Source organism: Mobula hypostoma, chromosome 3, assembly GCF_963921235.1.
Source record: "Mobula hypostoma chromosome 3, sMobHyp1.1, whole genome shotgun sequence".
In the NCBI taxonomy this organism is placed as follows: Eukaryota; Metazoa; Chordata; class Chondrichthyes; order Myliobatiformes; family Myliobatidae; genus Mobula; species Mobula hypostoma.
In genome coordinates, this window is record NC_086099.1 from 134701697 (window position 1) to 134721587 (window position 19891).

At 38.9% G+C, this 19891-nt stretch overlaps 1 protein-coding gene across 1 annotated transcript in view; it reads right to left on the reverse strand.

Moving 5' to 3' along the window:
- LOC134344263 (aryl hydrocarbon receptor-like) overlaps positions 1–19891 on the reverse strand; it is a 211695-nt gene that overhangs the window by 34122 nt on the left and 157682 nt on the right. The window contains exons 6-7 of the mRNA XM_063043763.1: positions 7682–7812; positions 4278–4480 (exon numbers count right to left, since the gene is read on the reverse strand). Of these exons, the coding sequence (XP_062899833.1) occupies positions 4278–4480; positions 7682–7812 (334 nt within the window). The remainder of the gene's footprint in view (positions 1–4277; positions 4481–7681; positions 7813–19891) is intronic.

The following is a 19891-nucleotide window of genomic DNA, read 5'->3' on the forward strand; positions in this document are numbered from 1 at the left end:
CAAAATGAAATTATGTCAGTCAATGAAACTTTCTCCCTTCAAAATTCATTGAGATAAACTTATTACTATTTCTAATAGTCACACATTAGCCAAATATTGCTTACGGGATCTGAAATCCCATGCTATAAATAGTAATTTTCCAGCATATAAAACCAATGCATGTAAAGAACAACCCAAATGGAATACAAACCACCCAAATTAAAATTAAACAATTAAACAATTGTAGACTCAGGGTGCTAGCTGCCAGCACAGCAACTTGTACCTAATAGTTACACCAGTCCACAGAAGATGATGTAAGAAGACAAACCTAAACTGAACAGGAAATGTAAAAGAGGTTAAATAATCTGAATACTTGCATAGATCCAGTCATAGTGTGTTCCCCTGTTGAAGGAAACTTAAGTGCCTCTACAGACTAAAAAGCAATAAAACTTCACTTCTTCACTTGCTAGAAATCTGAAACATGATTGCGATACTCGGCAGGTCAGGCGCCATCGGTGGAAAGAGAAACAGAGTTAACAGAGATTTCATTCCTATCAATGATAACCCTGTTTCTCTCTCTGCAGATACTGTCTGATGTCAAGAATATTTCCATCATTTAGTACTTTTATTTCATAGTCCTACATATTACATACAGCAAAATATGGCTCCTTTATTCAGGAAATACAAAGGTAAGTTAGCCAAACTTATAGCATATTGTTGAATTTTAACAAAATTCAAACTGTCCCAAAAACTGGCCAAGCTCTGCTGTAGCAGGTTTGACCTGAAATAGCATTCATGTGCCTTTGCATTTGTCAGCAAAGAAAAGTAAAAATCAGGCTACTCTTTTTTTTAAAATAGGCTGTACCAATGTGCAAAATTATTTAAAACGCAAGCATGATGTTTTCTATATTTAACAATTTAACTTCAATTTAATTTCATTTTCAGAAAATTCTAAAAGTTTATGAATATTAGGGACATACAAACACATTGAAATTCATGACAGATGACAAAGTTAACGAGTTTGGCCTTGCCATAATCAACGTTTTTTTTTAAATAAAGATGAGTTTATCCTGCCCTGCACTCATATCTCAGTCAGTCCAATAGAAGCTCTGCTGCTTTGCTCTTGGCTGCAAGATAGTCTCACCCAGCAAGATCACTTCAGTAAGTGTAGATCAATTAAGTGCCTGACGATGAAGTTCAGTGATGAGTGCTGGCAGTGAGCCACATTCAGCAAAATATGGGTCAGCGATGAAGAAAAATAAATTGAGTCACATCTGAGGTATCAGACGACTAGAGGATAAGCGATATTGAACCTTTACTCGAGCAAGGGGAGCTTGGATAAGCCAGTGAGCTTACATTCATGGTAGGAAAGTTATTTGAAGGGATTCTGAGGGACATGTTTTATGTGCATTTGGAAAGGACTGATTAGAGACAGCATAACTTTGTCCATAAGAAACTTGAATTTTTGATGAGGTGACCAAGAGAATCGAGGGGGACAGGACAGTAGATGTCACCTACGTGGACTTCCGCAAAGCTTTTGATAAAGTCCTGCGTCGTAGGTTAGTATGGAAGATTTGAGTACTTGGGATTCAGGGTGAGCTAGCCTGAAAGAAGTAACACAAGCAAACAGTGTGCCGAGGAAGGCTTATTGTTTGCCGGCCTTCACAGGCTGAAGCATTTAATATAAGAATTGGATGGTCATGTTACAATTGTACAAAATGTTGGTTAGGCTGCAGCTGGAACTTTGTTTGTAGTCATGGTTGTTACACCACAGGAAAGATGTTTTTATGGCAAAGAGGGAACAGAAAAGATTAACAAGGATATTGCCTGTTTTGGAATGTTAAGAGATACTAGAAAATATTGGTTGACAGGGTATGTCTTCTTCCCCTCTGCCTTCAGATTTCTGAACAGTTCATTATTTTTCTTACACTAACTTATTTATTTTGTAATCTGTAGTAATTTTATGTCTCTGCATTGTTTATGCAAAACCTCAGAATTTCATGTCATATAAAAGTGACAAAAAAACACATGTTTATTTCCCTGGGAGAAAAGGAAGCTGTAAAATGACATAATAGAGTCATATTAAATTATGAGAGGTGTAGATAGGATAGATAGTCAGCATGTGTTTCCCATATTAGGCATATCTAAAAGTAGAGCTCAAAAGGCTTAAAGTGAGAGAGAGAATAGCTATAAAGGGAATCTGAAGGGTAAACTTTTCACACAAAGTGTGGTTGTATTTAGAAATGAACTGCCCGAGGAGGTGGTGAAGGCAGGAACAGCAGCAACATTTAAGTGGCATTGAGACAGGTACCAGAATGAGCCAGGCAAGTGGAAATAGTACAAATAGATATGATGGTCAGCATAGACACGGTGAGAGAAGGGACTTGTTTCTATGGTGTACAACTCCATCAGTCTAAATAAAATTTATATTGCTACAGTAGTTCTGTTAGGGAAACACCAACATCTCTTTATTTCTATTCAGCATTATTCCCAAAATGCAATTAAAATGAAAGACCAGTTAATATGTTTTTGGTGACCTTGGCTCCGCCCCAAGAACCTATCTTCTATTAGCAATCACATTCTGATACATCTCAATATCCATTTACATCAGCAGTCTATCACATCATTTCATGGATTGATGCAAGTTAGCTGCCCATCCCAAAGATATGCCAAAAAATCATATATTGTTATTTAACTTATTATATTTTGACATGTTTCCTCTTTGTCACGATGATTATTTTGAATAACTCTTTTAAATCTATACTATTCATCCCTATAATCACTGAAAATGTCATTTCTATACACCTGTATACCTCAAAACCATGCTATTCTTAATTATTCTCTCTAAGCCTTTCTTAACAAGCTGATTAAGTATCATATGTCATTCTTGTTTCTTCTTTGTGCTTTGGCTCTTGGTAGGGCCACTCATGCCAAACAGGTCAAAGGACAGAGGGTAGACAAAGAGCGGTCCATCAGTCCTCCAAGTTCAAGGGTTTAACGATGCTGAGGATGTTCTATGAGTCTGTGGTGGCCAGTGCTATCATGTTTGCTGTTGTGTGCTGGGGCAGCAGGCTGAGGGTAGCAGACACCAACAGAATCAGCAAACTCATTCGTAAGGCCAGTGATGTTGTGGGGATGGAACTGGACTCTCTCACGGTGGTGTCTGAAAAGAGGATGCCGTCTAAGTTGCATGCCATCTTGGATAACGTCTCCCATCGACTACATAATGTACTGCGTGGGCACAGGAGTACATTCAGCCAGAGACTCATTCCACTGAGATGCAACACAGGGCGTCATAGGAAGTCATTCCTACCTGTTGCCACCAAACTTTACAACTCCTCCCTTGGAGGGTCAGACAACCTGAGCCAATAGGCTGGTCCCGGACTTATTTCATAATTTACTGGTATAACTTACATATTACTATTTAACTATTTACAGTTTTTTATTAATATTTATTATTTATGGTGCAACTGTAACGAAAACCAATTTCCCCCAGGATCAATAAAGTATGACTATGACTAATTCAAGGCTGACTGGTAAAACAAACTGTTACAGAAACAGCAATGAAAAATCCTTCGACATTTGTGTGCAACGGTATTCCTGAGTCTTCACATGGAACTTGCATGACTGAGAGTAGTGAAAACTGAACTACTGTATGCTGAAGGAAGCCCTGAACACTGCCAAAGACGGAGGACCTTCATTGCTGCCCAAATCGTCAGTGGCATAACAGGCAGTAGAGAGTTGAATATTCTGTGCTTTTACACCTCGCATCTACAGGCTATATAATTAGTATTCATTTGTCCTTTCTGTAATATCTGTGGCTCATACACCTCAGAATTATTAGATTGTGGATTATACAATACTAAGAAAATAACACTAAATTTGCATAAGCTGGATGTTCTCCAAACTGTGCAGAGTACTTAATATATAGTTATGAATTTACTCACCATTTGACATCCTGATAGGGATGTTGTATTACTTAATATTTGAATGGAGTTACTAAGGGGTGTAACATTTTTATTGCCACATAAACTCATCTGATCAACATTTCTAATCTGTACCTCCATTGTGACTTAGCAAAATGCTACCTCACTTTTAACTTGTTTTCAAAATTTAATTGCTGCTTATTCATCTATGTTTAATTACATGATAAGTTACTTGGTATTCTAAGGACCTGACATATTGAATAATTTCTGCCATTCAAAAAGTATCGACAAATTAAAGCAAACAACGCAAATGTGTAAGGTTTTAATAATTATAAATTGAACTTTATTTCATAGTAAATATTTTCTACTTACTTAACATCACAGCCCATTGGTGTGAAGTCTAATTTGTGTTTAGTCCTGAAAATTAAATTTTTGGTTCGGATCTCCAAAATGGATGGAGGCTGCAGAGGGGTTGCTATTGCAAACAAGGCCAACTGTGGGGGGATAATTGAGCCATCTTTTCCCTTCATATTCTGTTCATAAAGAAACTTGAGTCTACCTTGAAAATTCATAGCCTAGAAGGAAAGAGTTAGAAATTAGTTGGTGCAATACTTCTAATCCAGGTTATAACAGTTAAAAGCAAATTAGTAGAAAAAAAGGACAAAGGCTTTGCCATAACTGAAGAATTTGATAAAATTGTTTTACAAGAAAAATAAAAATGAATTTCTTTACATGATGGCATGAATTATAGTAAAGGGATCTGGGAATCCTCAATATTTGCCCATATTGCTCATACCAAAACAGATTTTTAATCCATAGTGAAGGCATTTATAGATTTAAAAGCATTCCTTAATTTTCAATTTTACAATAGCTGCAAACACCTTTTAAATAAATTCAACACTGTGCATCAGAAAGCAGAGCTACACAAGTATAAATATGCAAACACAAAGCTCCAATAAGTGCAGTTCTGGTTATCAATTTGTAATCCTCTTTGGTTAGATGTGAAGTTTAATAAAGGGGAAAAGGTATCAATGTACAGTATTTAACCACTGGCAAGTCTAACTGACACTGATGATGAGAGCATGATTATTGGCATTAATTAGTTTTTAGGGAAGTACATGTTAATCACAGAAGTCAGAACTGACTTGGGAGAATGTGCAGCCAACTTCATTAGTATTTTATATAAAATAGTGTGCTGATGAGGGTAATATAAAAGCAAATTCTGCAAATGTTTGAAATCTGAAGTAAAAGCAGAAAATACTGGAACTACTCAGCTGGTCAGGCAACAACTTTAATATAGCCTGCATATATTCTAGTTAACATTGTCAAGGATCTCCAGGACAGACTGGTTGTGGAAGCCATATCTAGGCAAATGGAATTAAAACTGCATTAAAATTGTTTAACTGGGAAATAGCAAAGGAGAAAGGTCAAAAGAAGATACTCAGATAGGTACAAAAAGAGCAAATGGAATTCAATCTGCAGGAACAAATAAGGCAAATCCTCCCGGGAGGGGGGAGAAGATGGCGGCACAACGGCAGCGTGCGCGGCCTCTCTGGTGAATGACATCTTGTATCTGTCAAGTAGGGGACCGTGCACAATTCTGACTTGATGGAGACAGACGTGACAGTACGGAGGAACATCTGGAAAACTTCTGAAATGCCCGCTTTGCTGCCGCTGCTACTGTGTGGTAACCGGAATCTCCAGAGCTGAAGGCCCCGAAATCCTCGGCTTTGCGTGCTTCAGTGGCCGGGGAGAGGTCGAAGGCGCTCGGCAGAGGATGGCGCTCGGGAGGCTGTATCGGAGAGGCTGGTTGGAAGCTCGAAGTTTTTGGACGGATGGACAGAGGCAGACAAAAAAGAGGCCTTTCTATCATATATTGCCCACCATGTTTCACCCTTCCTCAGTCACAACAATCTCCTTAAGCTCCTACTTACCACTCCACTCCTCCAGTAAATAATGGGCATCTTTCCTGTCAGCTCTCAGTTCTGATAAGACTTTGAGCCAAAACGTCAAAAATTTATTTCCCACTACAGATGCTGCTTGAACCAATGAGTTCCTCAAGCAGCTTGTTAATTGCATGAGGTGTTGTTTTACTATAAGTTCCATGTTTGCACCACATCTTGGAGAATTATTCCTCCAAAGTAATTAGTGAAGCTTTTTTTAAAATCAGGAATAAATGGTTTAACCAAAATAACTTCTGCAAGTATTTCCATTCTAGAAATCCACCCTTTTAACAAACTGCAACTTTCACATGGATTTTATCTGGAATTATATGTATTAGACTATAACTTGATCCACGAGCAACTTTATAACGTCGATGATGTCTGATATATCTGGTACTCCTGATATGACTTCCTCTATATCAGTGAGACGCGACATAAATTGGGCACCTTCACTCCATCCGGAACAAGCAGGACTTCCTGGTGACATTTTAACTGCAATTCACATTCTCATTCTAACATGTTGGTCCACAGCCTCCTCTACTGCCACAATAAGGCCACTCTCAGGTTGGAGGAGCAACACCTCGTATTCCATTCAATCTGACGGCATGAACATCAATTTCTCTAACTTCCAGTAAATTTCACCCCTCCCCCTTCTTCCATTCCCAACTCTGGCTCACCTCTTACCTCTTCTGTTCTCCTCACCTGCCTATCATCACCCCATGGACCCTCCTCCTTCTCTTTCACCCATAGCCCACTCTCCTATCAGATTCCTTCTTCTTCAGCCCTATATTTTTTCCACCTATCACCTCCCAGCTTCTCACTTCATCCTCCCCTTCCCCTACACACCTGGCTTCACCTATCACCTTCAAGTTTGTATTTCTTCCCTACCCCCCACCTTCTTATTCTGGCTTCCTCCCCTTACCTTTCCAGTCCTGATGAAGGGTCTCATCCTCAGATGATAATTATTTATTCCTCTATATAGATGCTGCCTGGTGGGCACAGTTCCTCCAGCATTTTGTGTGTGTTATTCTGGCTTTCCAGCATCTGCAGAATCTGGTGTTTAACATCAACTATACACTTCTACCTGGCCTTGAACCTTCAGAACAAGCATACATCAGGGCAGTGAAGGAAAAAAGGCTTCCTGTATAGGATCTCCTTAATCAATAGGGCAGAAAAATATTGAAGTTAACTGCACAACTATTGAGTAAGAACTGTGAATAGAGTTGCAGAATTCTGGCGCAGGCATACAAATGAAGAGAGGGAAGGGATTATTGACTTAATGGACACAGAGTTGGGTGAGGAGAATGAGAGTGGAGAAGGGGTGAAGAGAAACGAGGCAAGAAAAATAACACAAAGGTTTCAATTTTAAATTTTGTTAATAATCTCCAACAGCAGCTGAAAATCCAAGGGAATGTTCATTTCAATGATTAATAATAATTAATATAATACATGGAATTTTGAGTAAAGGATCACAAACCAACTTTTTGGAGCGAATTTTGTCCTTCTCTACAGAGAAGTCTCACTGCACATGAAGTGTTTAAAGATCAAGTCAAATAACCAGAAACTGTTTTTATACCTTTTTTTTAAACAGGTGTTGCCCAACTCCTCCTTGCTCAAGATACTTTAACATTTGAGAAAAGATCATTTATTTTTATTGAATAATTTGTATCTTATGTGAAAATCCCTTAGGATTTTATAATTCTAACCAATACAGTTCATGAGATGATAGCATTGGTAAAACAAGGCTACTTAGTAAATAGTTATTGTTAAATAACTTCACATGAAAACTGCAAGATAAAAAAGAAAATGCACAATGTCAAAAGATAACTTTACCAGAAATCCAGAGGAATTATCCAGGAGACATCTTAACCTGCATACAAAGTTTCTTTCCAAAAAAGGCGACTTTTCTGGGGGAAGCTGCTCGGGACTATAATGGCTCATGGGCATTGGAAGTCCATTTTCACCTGAATAAACGATAGTTTCATGAGACATACACCAAGAATGTATGGAAATATAAAAGTAAGGCTTCTTTCCTAGGACTTCCTATTTTCACACTTTGTCCAAATTAAGTAATATCGAGAACAGCTATGAGCATCTGTGCTAGAAATCAGATTGGATATAGAATTGCAATCTGACCTGAGAGAACCTTTATAATCCTCACTCTCATCTATCTCTCCCTCTTATGCAGCTCACGCTTCTCTCAGTCTGCTGGGCTCTGTTAACCTCCATCGACAAGTCACAGTCAGATACACTGATTATGAAGCACAAATATCTAAGATAATCCAAAACTAACACATCATTCTAGGGCAAGGTATATGGGATCAAATCAAAGCAACATTTTTTCACAAATTAAATGCTACATTGTCATTTTGAATCTTAAGCAATTTAAAGGCAAGATTATCATTACTGACTGACAGTATCAACAGCAAATTACCATGAATGATTCCCACATTCTCACAATACATATACTATAAAAAGTGGGTATTTGGAATGGGTGGTTGAAAGAAAATACTGTATATTACAAACAAATATGCATTGGTAACTATAATTCAAGTAATTTAGTTACCTCCTTCAGAGAGTACAACAAATCATTTGATTGCCCAAAGAGAAAGGACAGTGCTTTTTAAGACAGAAAAATATTGGAAAGATATTTTTGACATTATTTCCACGGTTTTGAATATAGACTTACAACCTCATCCAATTACTGCTATTTTTGGATTACCAATGATAGATTCAAATTATTTCACCTCTTCAGCACGTAGGATGATTGCATTTCTTACTCTAATGGCTAGAAGATCCATTTTGCTGAATTGGAAAGAGATTAACCCCCCTACTGTATTTCATTGGTTTTCACAAACTATGGTATGTTCGAATTTGGAAAAAATTAGAAGTGCGGTTTATGACCCTTCTATTAGATTTGAAAAAACTTGGGAGGCCATTCATTCAGCATTTTCATTTGATGTAATTTGACTATTTCCAAACTTGTTTTATTTCTCTGTACTGTTGGTTGAGAGGAATGGAGTCGTCGACACTAAGGTTTTCTTCTTTCCCATTTTTAAGTTGTTAGTATTGCCCAAGTCTTTTAGTTTAGTTCACTAATTCTGTTTAGTTTAGTGTTTTTTGGGATGGGGTTTGTTTTTTCTCTATTTTTTTTTCTTTTTCATGATTTTTCTTCAGTTTTTTTTGCTTTGTATTATTCATTGTTATTCTACACGATTGGGAGCTTCGTCAGTTTATACTATATGGTTTTACACTTACTCATTTTAAGTGTAACAATGTATCTTCTACTACTTGTATTTTTGCTTTGTTATGTTTTCATTTTATGAAATTAATAAAAAGATTGAAAAAGAAAGAAAGACAGAAAGAAGTAAAGGAATTTCTTTGCAAATGGGCCAATGAGCAGAAGTACATTCAGTGGCCACTTTATTAGGTACTCCTGTATGCCTGCTCATGTGGCAGCAATTCAATGCATAACAGCATGCAGATTTGGTCAAGCAGTTCAGTTGTTGTTCAGGCCAAAACTTCTGAACAGAGATGCAATGTGACTATTGAATAACTGTCGGTGCCAGATGGGGTAGTTTGAATATCTCAGAAACTGCTAAACACCTGGGATTTTCATGCATAACAGGCTCTAGACTTTACAGAGAATAGTGCGAAAAACAAAAACATTCAGTGAGCAGCATTTCTGTGGACAGAAATTACTTGTTAATGAAGGAGGTCTGACTGTGGTGAGACTGGCTCACGCTGACGAGAAAGTGACAGTAACTCAAATAGCCACGCATTATGACAGTGATGTACAGCAGAACATCTCCAAATGCGCAACACATTGAATCTAAGAGTGGATGGGCTACAGCAGTAGAAGTCCACATGAGGTTCCACTCCTGTGAGCACTTTGTTAGGTATATTTCCTGTACCTAATAAAATGGCCACTGACTGTAATGCCAGATATTGTGCTCAATACTAAATGACAATACAGACGAAACACTTTGGCAAAACTCAGATTATTGCATAGAAAGGATTTTAAAAACAGATAATTAAAATTCCAACTTGGCTGTTTTTGAAGAGAAGCATCTCATTTGAAGTTTTGCAAAATGTGTCATGTTAAAAAAGTACTTTATGGGCATTTGCACCTATCTAAGCAGGTGAATAGAGATGCTGCTCAATATCTTATTGATAGACTATCTCTGGAAAATGCAGCCATTGCTTAGTGGTGAATTGACCTAGGTTATTTGCTCAACACCTGAGTATAAACAACAAAGTCAAGTTAATAATCGGAAAACCCAAGAGTAAAACAATGTACGGACTATTAAATAAAATGAAAAATGAGAACAAATCCAGTATTAATAGTACTTGTATCTTTTCCCAATTATTGATCAGTCATATTATATGCTTCTGGAATTTTTGCATATTTTATTATCTAAAATTGCTTTACTTAGAAAGAATAATTAAATATTGGACGTCAAGAATTTAAAATACATCACTTCTACACCTGCATGAAAATGTGCATCCTAAATAGAAATAGCTACTAAGTATTTACACAAATAAGACCCCCAAGACATAGGAGCAGAATTAGGCCATTCAGCCCATCGAGTCTACTCCACCATTCCATCATGGCTGATCCCAGATCCCACTCAACCCCAAACACCTACCTTTTCACCATATCCTTTGATGTACTGACCTATCAGGAAACGATCAACTTCGGCCTTAAACATACACACAGACTTGGCTTCCACTGCAGTCTGTGGCAGAGCATTCCACAGATTTACTACTCTCTGGCTAAAAGAATCCTCCTTACCTCTGTTCTAAAGAGTTACCCCTCAGATTTGAGGCTGTGCCTTCTAGTTCTGGATACCCCCACCATAGGAAATATTCTCACCACATTCGCCCTATCTAGTCCTTTCAGCATTCAGTAAGTTTCAACGAGATTCCAACACATTCTTCTAAATTCCAGTGATTACAGGCCTAAATTTGCCAAACACTCCTCATATGTTAATCCCTTTATTCCCAGAATCATTCTTGGGAACCCCCTCAGGGTTCTCTCCAACGACAACATGCCCTTTCTGAGATATGGGGCCTAAAACTGTTGACAACACACTAAGTGCGGCCTGACTAGTGTCTTATCAAAGGTCAGCATTATCTACTTGCTTTTACATTTTATTCCCCTTGAAATAAATGCCAACATTGCATTTGCCGTCTTTACCATAGACTCAACCTGTAAATTAACCTTCTAGGAGTCTTGCACAAGGACTCCCAAGTCCCTCTGTACCTCCGATGTTTGAACCTTCTCCCCATTTAGTTAATAGTGTGCACTATTGTTCCTTTTACCAAAATGCATTATCACGCATTTCCCAACACAGTATTCCATCTGCCACTTTTCTACCCATTCTTCCACTTTGTCTAAGTCCTGCTGAATCACATTACTTCCTCAGCACTACCTACTCCTCCACCTATCTTCGTATCATCTGCAAACTTTGCCACAAAGCCAACAATTCCATTATCTAAATCACTGACAAGCAATGTGAAAAGCAGTGGTCCCTATACTGCCCCTGAGGAACACCACCAGTCCCTGGCAGCCAACCAGAAAAGGCCCTTTGATTCCCACTCGCTGCCTCCTGCTTGTCAGGCATTCCGCTATCTTTCCTGTAACACCATAGGATTTTATCTTGTTAAGCAGCCTCATATGTGGTACCTTATCAAACATCTTCTGAAAATCCAAGTAGGTGACATCCACTGCCTCTCCTTTGTCCACCATGCTTGTTACTTCCTTGAAGAACTCTTAACAGGTTTGCCAGGCAAAATTTCCCTTTACAGAAACCAGGCTGACTTTGACTTATTCTATCATTAGTCTCCCAGTACCTTGAAACCTTATCCTTAATAATAGACTCCAACACTTTCCCCAAACACTGAGGTTAGGTTAACTGGGCTTCAATTTCCTTTCATCTGCCATCCTCCCTTCTTAAAGGGGGAAATGGTGTTTGAAATCTTCTAGTCCTCTGGGACCATGCCAGAATCAAGTGATTCTTAAAAGATCATGACCGATCTCTTCAGCAACCTCTCTCAGGACTCTGGGATGTAGTTCATTTGGTCTAGGTGACTTATCCAACTTAAGAGCATTGAGTTTGCCTGACACATTTTCCTTTGTAATAGCAATGGTACATTCCTGTTCCCTGGCACTCACGGACCTCTGGCACACTGCTAGTGTCTTCCACAGTGAAGATAGATGCAAAGTACCCATTAAGTTCATCTGCCCTTTCTTTGTCCCCCAATACTACCTATCCAGCATCATTTTCCAGTGGTCCAATATCAACTCTCACCCCCTTTTTACTCTTAATATAACTGAATAAACTTTTGGTATCCTATAGTCATAGTTATACTTTATTGATCCCGAGGGAAATTGGGTTTCGTTACAGTTACACCATAAATAAATAGTAATAAAACCATAAATAATTAAATAGTAAATTATGCCAGGAAATAAGTCCAGGACCAGCCTATTGGCTCAGGGTGTCTGACCCTCCAAGGGAGGAGTTGTAAAGTTTGATGGCCACAGGCAGGAATGACTTCCTATGACGCTCTGTGTTGCATCTCGGTAGAATGAGCCTCTAGCTGAATGTACTCCTGTGCCCAACCAGTACATTATGTAGTGGATGGGAGATATTGTCCAAGATGGCATGCAACTTGGAAAGCATCCTCTTTTCAGACACCACCGTCAGAGAGTCCAGTTCCATCCCCACAACATCACCGGCCTTATGAATGAGTTTGTTGATTCTGTTGGTGTCTGCTACCCTCAGCCTGCTGCCTCAGCACACAACAGCAAACATGATAGCACTGGCCACCACAGACATCCTACTTTATATTAAAGGCTAGTCTGCCATCATATTTAATCTTTTCCCTTCTTATAGCTTTTTTAGTGCCTTTCGTTGGATTTTAAAAGCTTCCCAATCATCCAACTTCCCACTTACCTTTGCTACTTTATATGCCCTTTCCTTGGCTTCTATGCAATCCTTAACTTCCTTTATCAGCCACTGAATGCTACCCCTGCCATTTGAGAACTTTGTCCTCTGTGGGGCATACCTACCCTGAGCCTTGTGAACTAATCCCAGAAACTTCAGTCATCTCTGCTCTGCCGTCATTCCCGCCAGTATCTTGCTCCAATCCACCTGGGAAAGTTCTTCTCTCACGCCTCTGTAATTCCCTTTATTCCATTGCGATATTGATACCTGTGAGATATGCTTCTACCTCTCAAACAGCAGTATAAGTTCGATCATATTATTATTATTGCCTCCTAAGGGTTCCTTTACATTAAACTCCCTAAGATGATCTAGGTTATTACACTATACCCAATCTAAGATAGCCTTTCCCCGAGTAGGCTCAAGCACAAGCTGCTCTAAAAGCCATCTCATAGGCATTCAACAAATTCGCTCTCTTGTGATCCGACACCAACCTGATTTTCCCATCCATTACAATTGTGTCATTACCCTTATTACATGCTTTTTCCAGTCCCCTTTGCAATCCCAACCACACATCTTGGCTACTATTTGGAGGCCTAAATATGATGCCCACAATGTTTTTTTAAAACTTTGCTGTTTCTTAACTCCACCCACAAAGATTCAACATTTTCTGTCTGACCCTATGTCACCTCTTTCTAAAGATGTAATTCCATCTCTTACCAACAGAGCCACACCACCACCAAGGGGTTCCTGCCTGTCTTCTTGATACAAAGTCTACCTTTTGATGTTTAGCTCACAACTATGGCCTTCTTTCAGCCACAACTCAGTGATGTCTACAACATCATACTGACAAATCTCTATTGTATCCACCTCCACCACCGTTGCTGGCAGCCCATTCCACACACTCACCACTGTCTACGTAAAAAACTTACCTCTGACATCTTCTCTGTACCCACTTCCAAGCACCTTAAAACTGTGCCCTCTCATGTTATCCATTTCAGCCCTGGGAAATAGCCTCTGACTATCCACACGATCAATGCCTCTCATCATCTTATATAGCTCTATCAGGTCAGCTCTCATCCTCCGTCACTCCGAGGAGAAAAGGCCAAGTTCACTCAACCTACTCTCATAAGGCATGCTCCGCAATCCAGGCAACATCCTTGTAAATCTTCTCAGCACCCTTGCTACATTTTCCACATCCTTCCAGTAGTGAGGTGACCAGAACTGAGCACAGTACTCCAAGTGGGGTCTGACCAGGGTCCTATACAGCTTTAACATTACCTCTTGGCTCTTGAACTCAATCCCACAGTTGATAAAGTCCAATACACCGTATGCCTTCTTAACCACAGAGTCAACCTGCACAGCAGCTTTGAGAGTCCTATGGACTTTGACTCCAAGATCCCTCTGATCCTTCACACTGCCATTAATACTATATTCTGTCATCATATTTGACCTACCAAAATGAACCACCTCACACTTATCTGGGTTGAACTCCATCTGCCACTTCTCAGCCCAGTTTTGCATTCTATCAATGTCCTGCTGTAACCTCCGACCACCCTCCACACTATCCACAACTTCCCCCAACCTTTATGTCATCAGCAAATTTCCTAACCCATCCTTCCACTTCCTCAACCAGGACATTTATAAAAATCACGAAGAGCAGGGGTCCCAGAACAGATCCCTAAAAGCACACCATTAGTCACTAACCTCCATGCAGAATATACCCATCTACAACTACCTTCTGTGTACAAGCCAGTTCTGGATCCACAAGTAAGGCCCCCTTGGATCCCATGCCTTCTTACTTTCTCAATAAGCCTTGCACAGGGTACTTCATCAAATGCCTTGCTGAAATCCATATATACTACATCTACGGCTCTACCTTCATCAATGTGTTTAGTCACATCCTCAAAAAATTCAGTCAGGCACGACCTGCCTTTGACAAAGCCATGCTGACTCTTCCTAATCATATTATGGCTCTCCAAATGTTTATAAATCCTGCCTCTCAGGATCTTTTCCATCAACTTACCAGCCACTGAAGTAAGGCTCACTGGTCTATAATTTCCTGCGCTATCTCTACTCCCTTTCTTGAATAAGGGAACAACATCTGCAACCCTTCAATCCTCTGGAACCTCTCCCATCCCCACTGATGATGCAAAGATCATTGCCAGAGGCTCAGCAATCTCCCTCGTTTCCCACAGTAGCCTGGGGTAGAGCTTGTCTGATCCTGGTGACTTATCCAACCTGATGCTTTCCAAAAGCTCCAGCAACATCCTCGTTTTTTAATGTCTATATGCTCAAGTTTTTCAATCCACTGTAATCCTCCAATCACCAAGTTCCTCTTCCGTAGTGAATACTGAAGCAAAGTATTCATTAAGTACCTGCACTTGCACTATCTCTTCCAGCTTCACACACACTTTTCCACTGTCACACTTGATTGGTCCTATTCTCTCACATCTTATCCTCTTGCTCTTCACATAGTTGTAGAAAGCTTTGGGGTTTTGTTTTCCTTAATCCTGCTTGCCAAGGCCTTCTCATGGCCCCTTCAGGCTCTCCTAATTTTATTCTTAAGCTCCTTCCTGCTAGCCTTATAATCTTCTAGATCTCTATCACTACCTAGTTTTTTGAGCCTTTCGTAAGCTTTTCTTTTCTTCTTGACTAGATTTTCAACTGCCTTTGTACACCATGGTTCCTGTACCCTGCCATCCTTTCCCTGTCTCACTGGAACGTACCTGTGCAGAACGCCATGCAAATATCCCCTGAACATTTGCCACATTTCTGTCATACATTTCCCTGAGAACATCTTTTGCCAATTTATGCTTCCAAGTTCTTGCCTGATAGCTTCATATTTCTCCTTACTCCAATTAAAGGCTTTCCTAACTTGTCTGTTCCTATCCCTCTCCAATGCTATGGTAAAGGGATAGAACTGTGATCACCATCTCCAAAATACTCTCCCACTGAGAGAACTGACACCTGACCAAGTTTATTTCCCAATACCAGATCAAGAACAGCCTCTCCTAATGTAGGCTTATCTACATATTGTGTCAGGGAACTTTCCTGAACACACTTAACAAACTCAACCCCATCTAATCTCCTTGACCTACAGAGATGCCAATCAATATTGGGGAAATTAAAATCACCCATCACGACAACACTGTTATTACTGCACCGTTCCAGAATCTGTCTCCCTATCTGCTCCTCGATGTCCCTGTTACTATTCGGTGGTCTATAAAAAACACGCAGTATAGTTTTGACCTCTTCCTGTTCTTTACTTCCACCCAGAGACTCAGTAGACAATCCCTCCATGACTTCCTCCTTTTCTAGTGCCACGCCCCCACTTCTTTTGCCCCGCTCCCTGTCCTTTCTGAAACATCTAAAGCCTGGCACTCCAAGTAGCTATTCTTGCCCCTGAGCCATCCAAGTCTCTATAATGGCCACAACATTATAGCTCCAAATACAAGATTAACCCCATCATCCCTGTCATCTCGTAAACCTCTTCTGGACACTCTCCAACACAAGCATATCTTTTTTCACATATGGGGCCCCAAATTCCTCATGATATCCAAATGTCCTCTAACCAATGACGTAAACCCTCAGCATTACATCCTTGCTTTTATGTTTGTCTTCCCAAAATAAATGCTAACTTTGCATCTGTCTTTCATACTACTGACTCAACCAGCAAATTAACCTTTTGGGAATCTTGCACGCGGACTACAATGCCTTTTTGCACCTCTGATTTCTGAATTCTCTCCCCATTTAGAAAGCAGTCAACATCGTTATTCCTTCTAGCAAGGTGCATGACCACACACTCCCCTAAACTATATTATATCTGCCAATCTGAATGGGTGAAATTCCATAGAACAACTGGCTATAATGCATAGGTCGTCTGTACAACTTTGTTTAAGATGTCCAGAGTTGAGGGAAAGATTAATGTTTGCATAATAGATGATGAGAATAAAATCAGAAAGTAAATCTTTAATATGCTCATATGAAGAGAAAATTAAGAGTATTTGAAAGAAGTGAAGTCTGCTAAGAGAATTTAAGATTAGAGCTGAATGGCCAGAAGTAATTTTTCTTTCCATTTCAGTTCTCAAGTGGCTTTATCAAAGATGTAAGTAAAACATTTAAAGCATCATTTTGAAGACATTGGTAATAAAATCAAAAATCATAAAAACAGCAAGTGAATCAGAGAAAGCAGGTATAATTACTTTACAGTGATTTCTTTGAGCTACAGATGTGTTAAAGCTTGAAAGCGAGAGAGCAGAACAAAATATATTGTATAAACATAAAGGTGTCATGTGTCTTATGATGCACTAAGTTTTGCTATTTTTCTAATTGCATATTGTGCACACAGACAAAAGACATCAGATATTATATACTTTCACATATTTAATAACTAATAATTATACCATCTCCATTTGAAAGCAAAAGACAAAACATAACCTGCTAAGTATTTCCAAACTTTAAAAAAAAATCTAAGCAGACTGTCACACTGACATTGTATATCTGGTTAAGAGTGGTATTTCTATTCCTTGAGACTTCTACAGCTATGCCGTAGATATGCTGATCTATCTTTAGTGACTAGAGGGTACCATTTCCAGGGTGTGTTTATGATTATAGTTAAAATAAAGAGTCCAGCAGGTGAGCAAATTTGCAGATTTTTTTTAGAAACTGCACAACTCTCAAACTACGGTCATTATGACAACACTAGAACCTGAATCTATTTGAGGCTGTGCATCATTATTGAATTGAGTATAAAGTAGTTCTGCCCAAATGAGTTACTTGCCTAAACCATTGTATCAGCTTACAGTTTCTAAAGTGGTATTGCATGATTTGGAGCTTACCGTCTGTGCTTAGTTTAGCCAGCAGCTGTTGTGAAAATGCACATTTATGAATAAACTTACTCCAAAGTTGGGGTAGTGTTTAAAAGTATTTCAAAATTAGCAAGTCTACAAATACATGAGTCCTAAAATAATATTTCTGGAACTCTTATAAGTTAAACTATTATTGATATATCATGTTTAGAAAGATAATACATTTTTTAAGACCATGTTCATGGAAATAATTTATCTAGTGTATTTTAAAAACTCTTTGTGCAAATTACTCATGCACTCGTTTTGCAGAGGAGTTTTCGACAATCTTGACTTACTTCCACTCCAGCTTTCTAGAGCTGAGGTATTTGATGAAATCAGTGTGGGAATCACAAATTGTTCTGTGGATGAGGTTGAGGCTGACAAGTGGTTAATTTGTGATGTAGTGGCATATTTGTTGTTCCTGCTGTAGACAGACCAGAACTTAGGATCACATTGGAGGGCAGGGATCACTGTTGTCTGTTAAACCGTGGGTTGTGTGCCAAGTCAAAGGTCTTGATCTTCTGTTATCCTTTTTTCTCTTAGAAGATCAAAGGTTGTGCTGGTACATTGAAAGTGATGGTGAATTTCATCATTGGTCTGCCTTTGATGAGAGATGGCTTTTGACATTTGGGAAGTAGTCCAAGTTTTCGAGCACCTAGTTCTGCACCATATAGATGCAGTACAGAGTGAGATAGCAGAAGCATGTTTGTGCAGGACAAACATGCAGATATTAAACGCAAAGCATCAATCTTGTATGTTTCAATGAATGAATCAACAACTGCTTGGAGCTCAGCATTCAAGCTTGTATAAACAAGTTTTCGTGTCCATCTCTCTTTTAAATTAAAATACTACAAACTGAATTTTCTTTAACTATCTAATAACCCTCTCATCCTAGTAATTAACTCATAAACCTCTTCTGCACCTCTTCTGAAGGTGTTTGATAAGATCCTGCACAGAAGTTGGTCAACAAGGTTAGAACACATGGATTTGAGGTGAATTTACTGGCATGGACTGGGAATTAGTTATCAGACTAAAAACAAATAGTGAGATTGAAGAGATAACTGTCAGAATGGCAAGCTGTAAGTTGCGGCATACCATAAAAATTGGTTCTTCATATTTTACATTAATGATTTTGTGGGCATTGTAAATGAGGCATGATTGTGAATACAGAGAGGATTTAAAGAGGCCAAACGGGACTAGTTAAGGGACAGATCACTATATTCGGAATATCCAGCTCCTGTTCTATGTGTTTGTAGACTCGACACTTAGTGAGCTGGTCCAGTAACATTTCCGGTGAACATTCATCCCTTGGATTTTTGAAGGTGACAAATTCAGCAATAGTAACATTGTTAAATGTCATAATCTTTGCTTGTTGGAGATATTCATTGCCTATCAGTTGAATCATGCAAATATTATTTGCTACTTAATCAGCCAAGACTCATCTGCAAATATATAGGTCATTTATTATATAATTTTTGCCAAGAACAATCATAATATTGGATAGACCATGATATAATGGTGATGATTACCTGATTATTATTATTTGCTTGTAGAACAAAACATTACATAATCAGCAACAACCTGGTGATTGTGTTCCAGCTGCAACTTATCTCCCCTTCTGCCTGACAACTCTAACCAGTGAACACATTTCCAACCAATTTCCACTGACTACATTTGTGGTCCAAGCCTAAGATGCTTTTTTTTGTAGTCATGCAAAAGTAGAAATATCAGCAGAACAAAATAAAATCATCTGGAAATTCATTTACACCAAGGAAGGTGTTTTAATGGAGCAGTATCTGAGGCATTTTTGAGGTGCAAACATGCTGCTGCAAAGCCCAATTTAAAATGGTGGACAGGACAGCAGACCTTGCACATTAAATTCGCTGAAAGGCCCATCCTCAAAATGTTCTAGCACTGTAGACCAAGAACGGTAAAACAGTTTACTGTTACGAGAAATGTTGGAGAGGGATCAAGGGAAGATAGAAGTATAATCAAAGATAGGAAAGTGGAGATATGGGGATCTTAAGGACACTGCTGTGCCATTGGCTGTTAGGCAGCGAGTTTTGCAGTTGAGTTGGGGAGCTGAATTTAAAGGAGAGCAAGTTCAAGGTCACAAGAGGGAAAGCTGCTATCAGAAAGTTTTAAAAACTTAAAAGGCATTTATTTGTAACTGATTTCAAGCATCAGAATTTACCAACTGTTACTTTTTAAGTTAATTTTCATTATAATGGACCTCAAATTTGTTG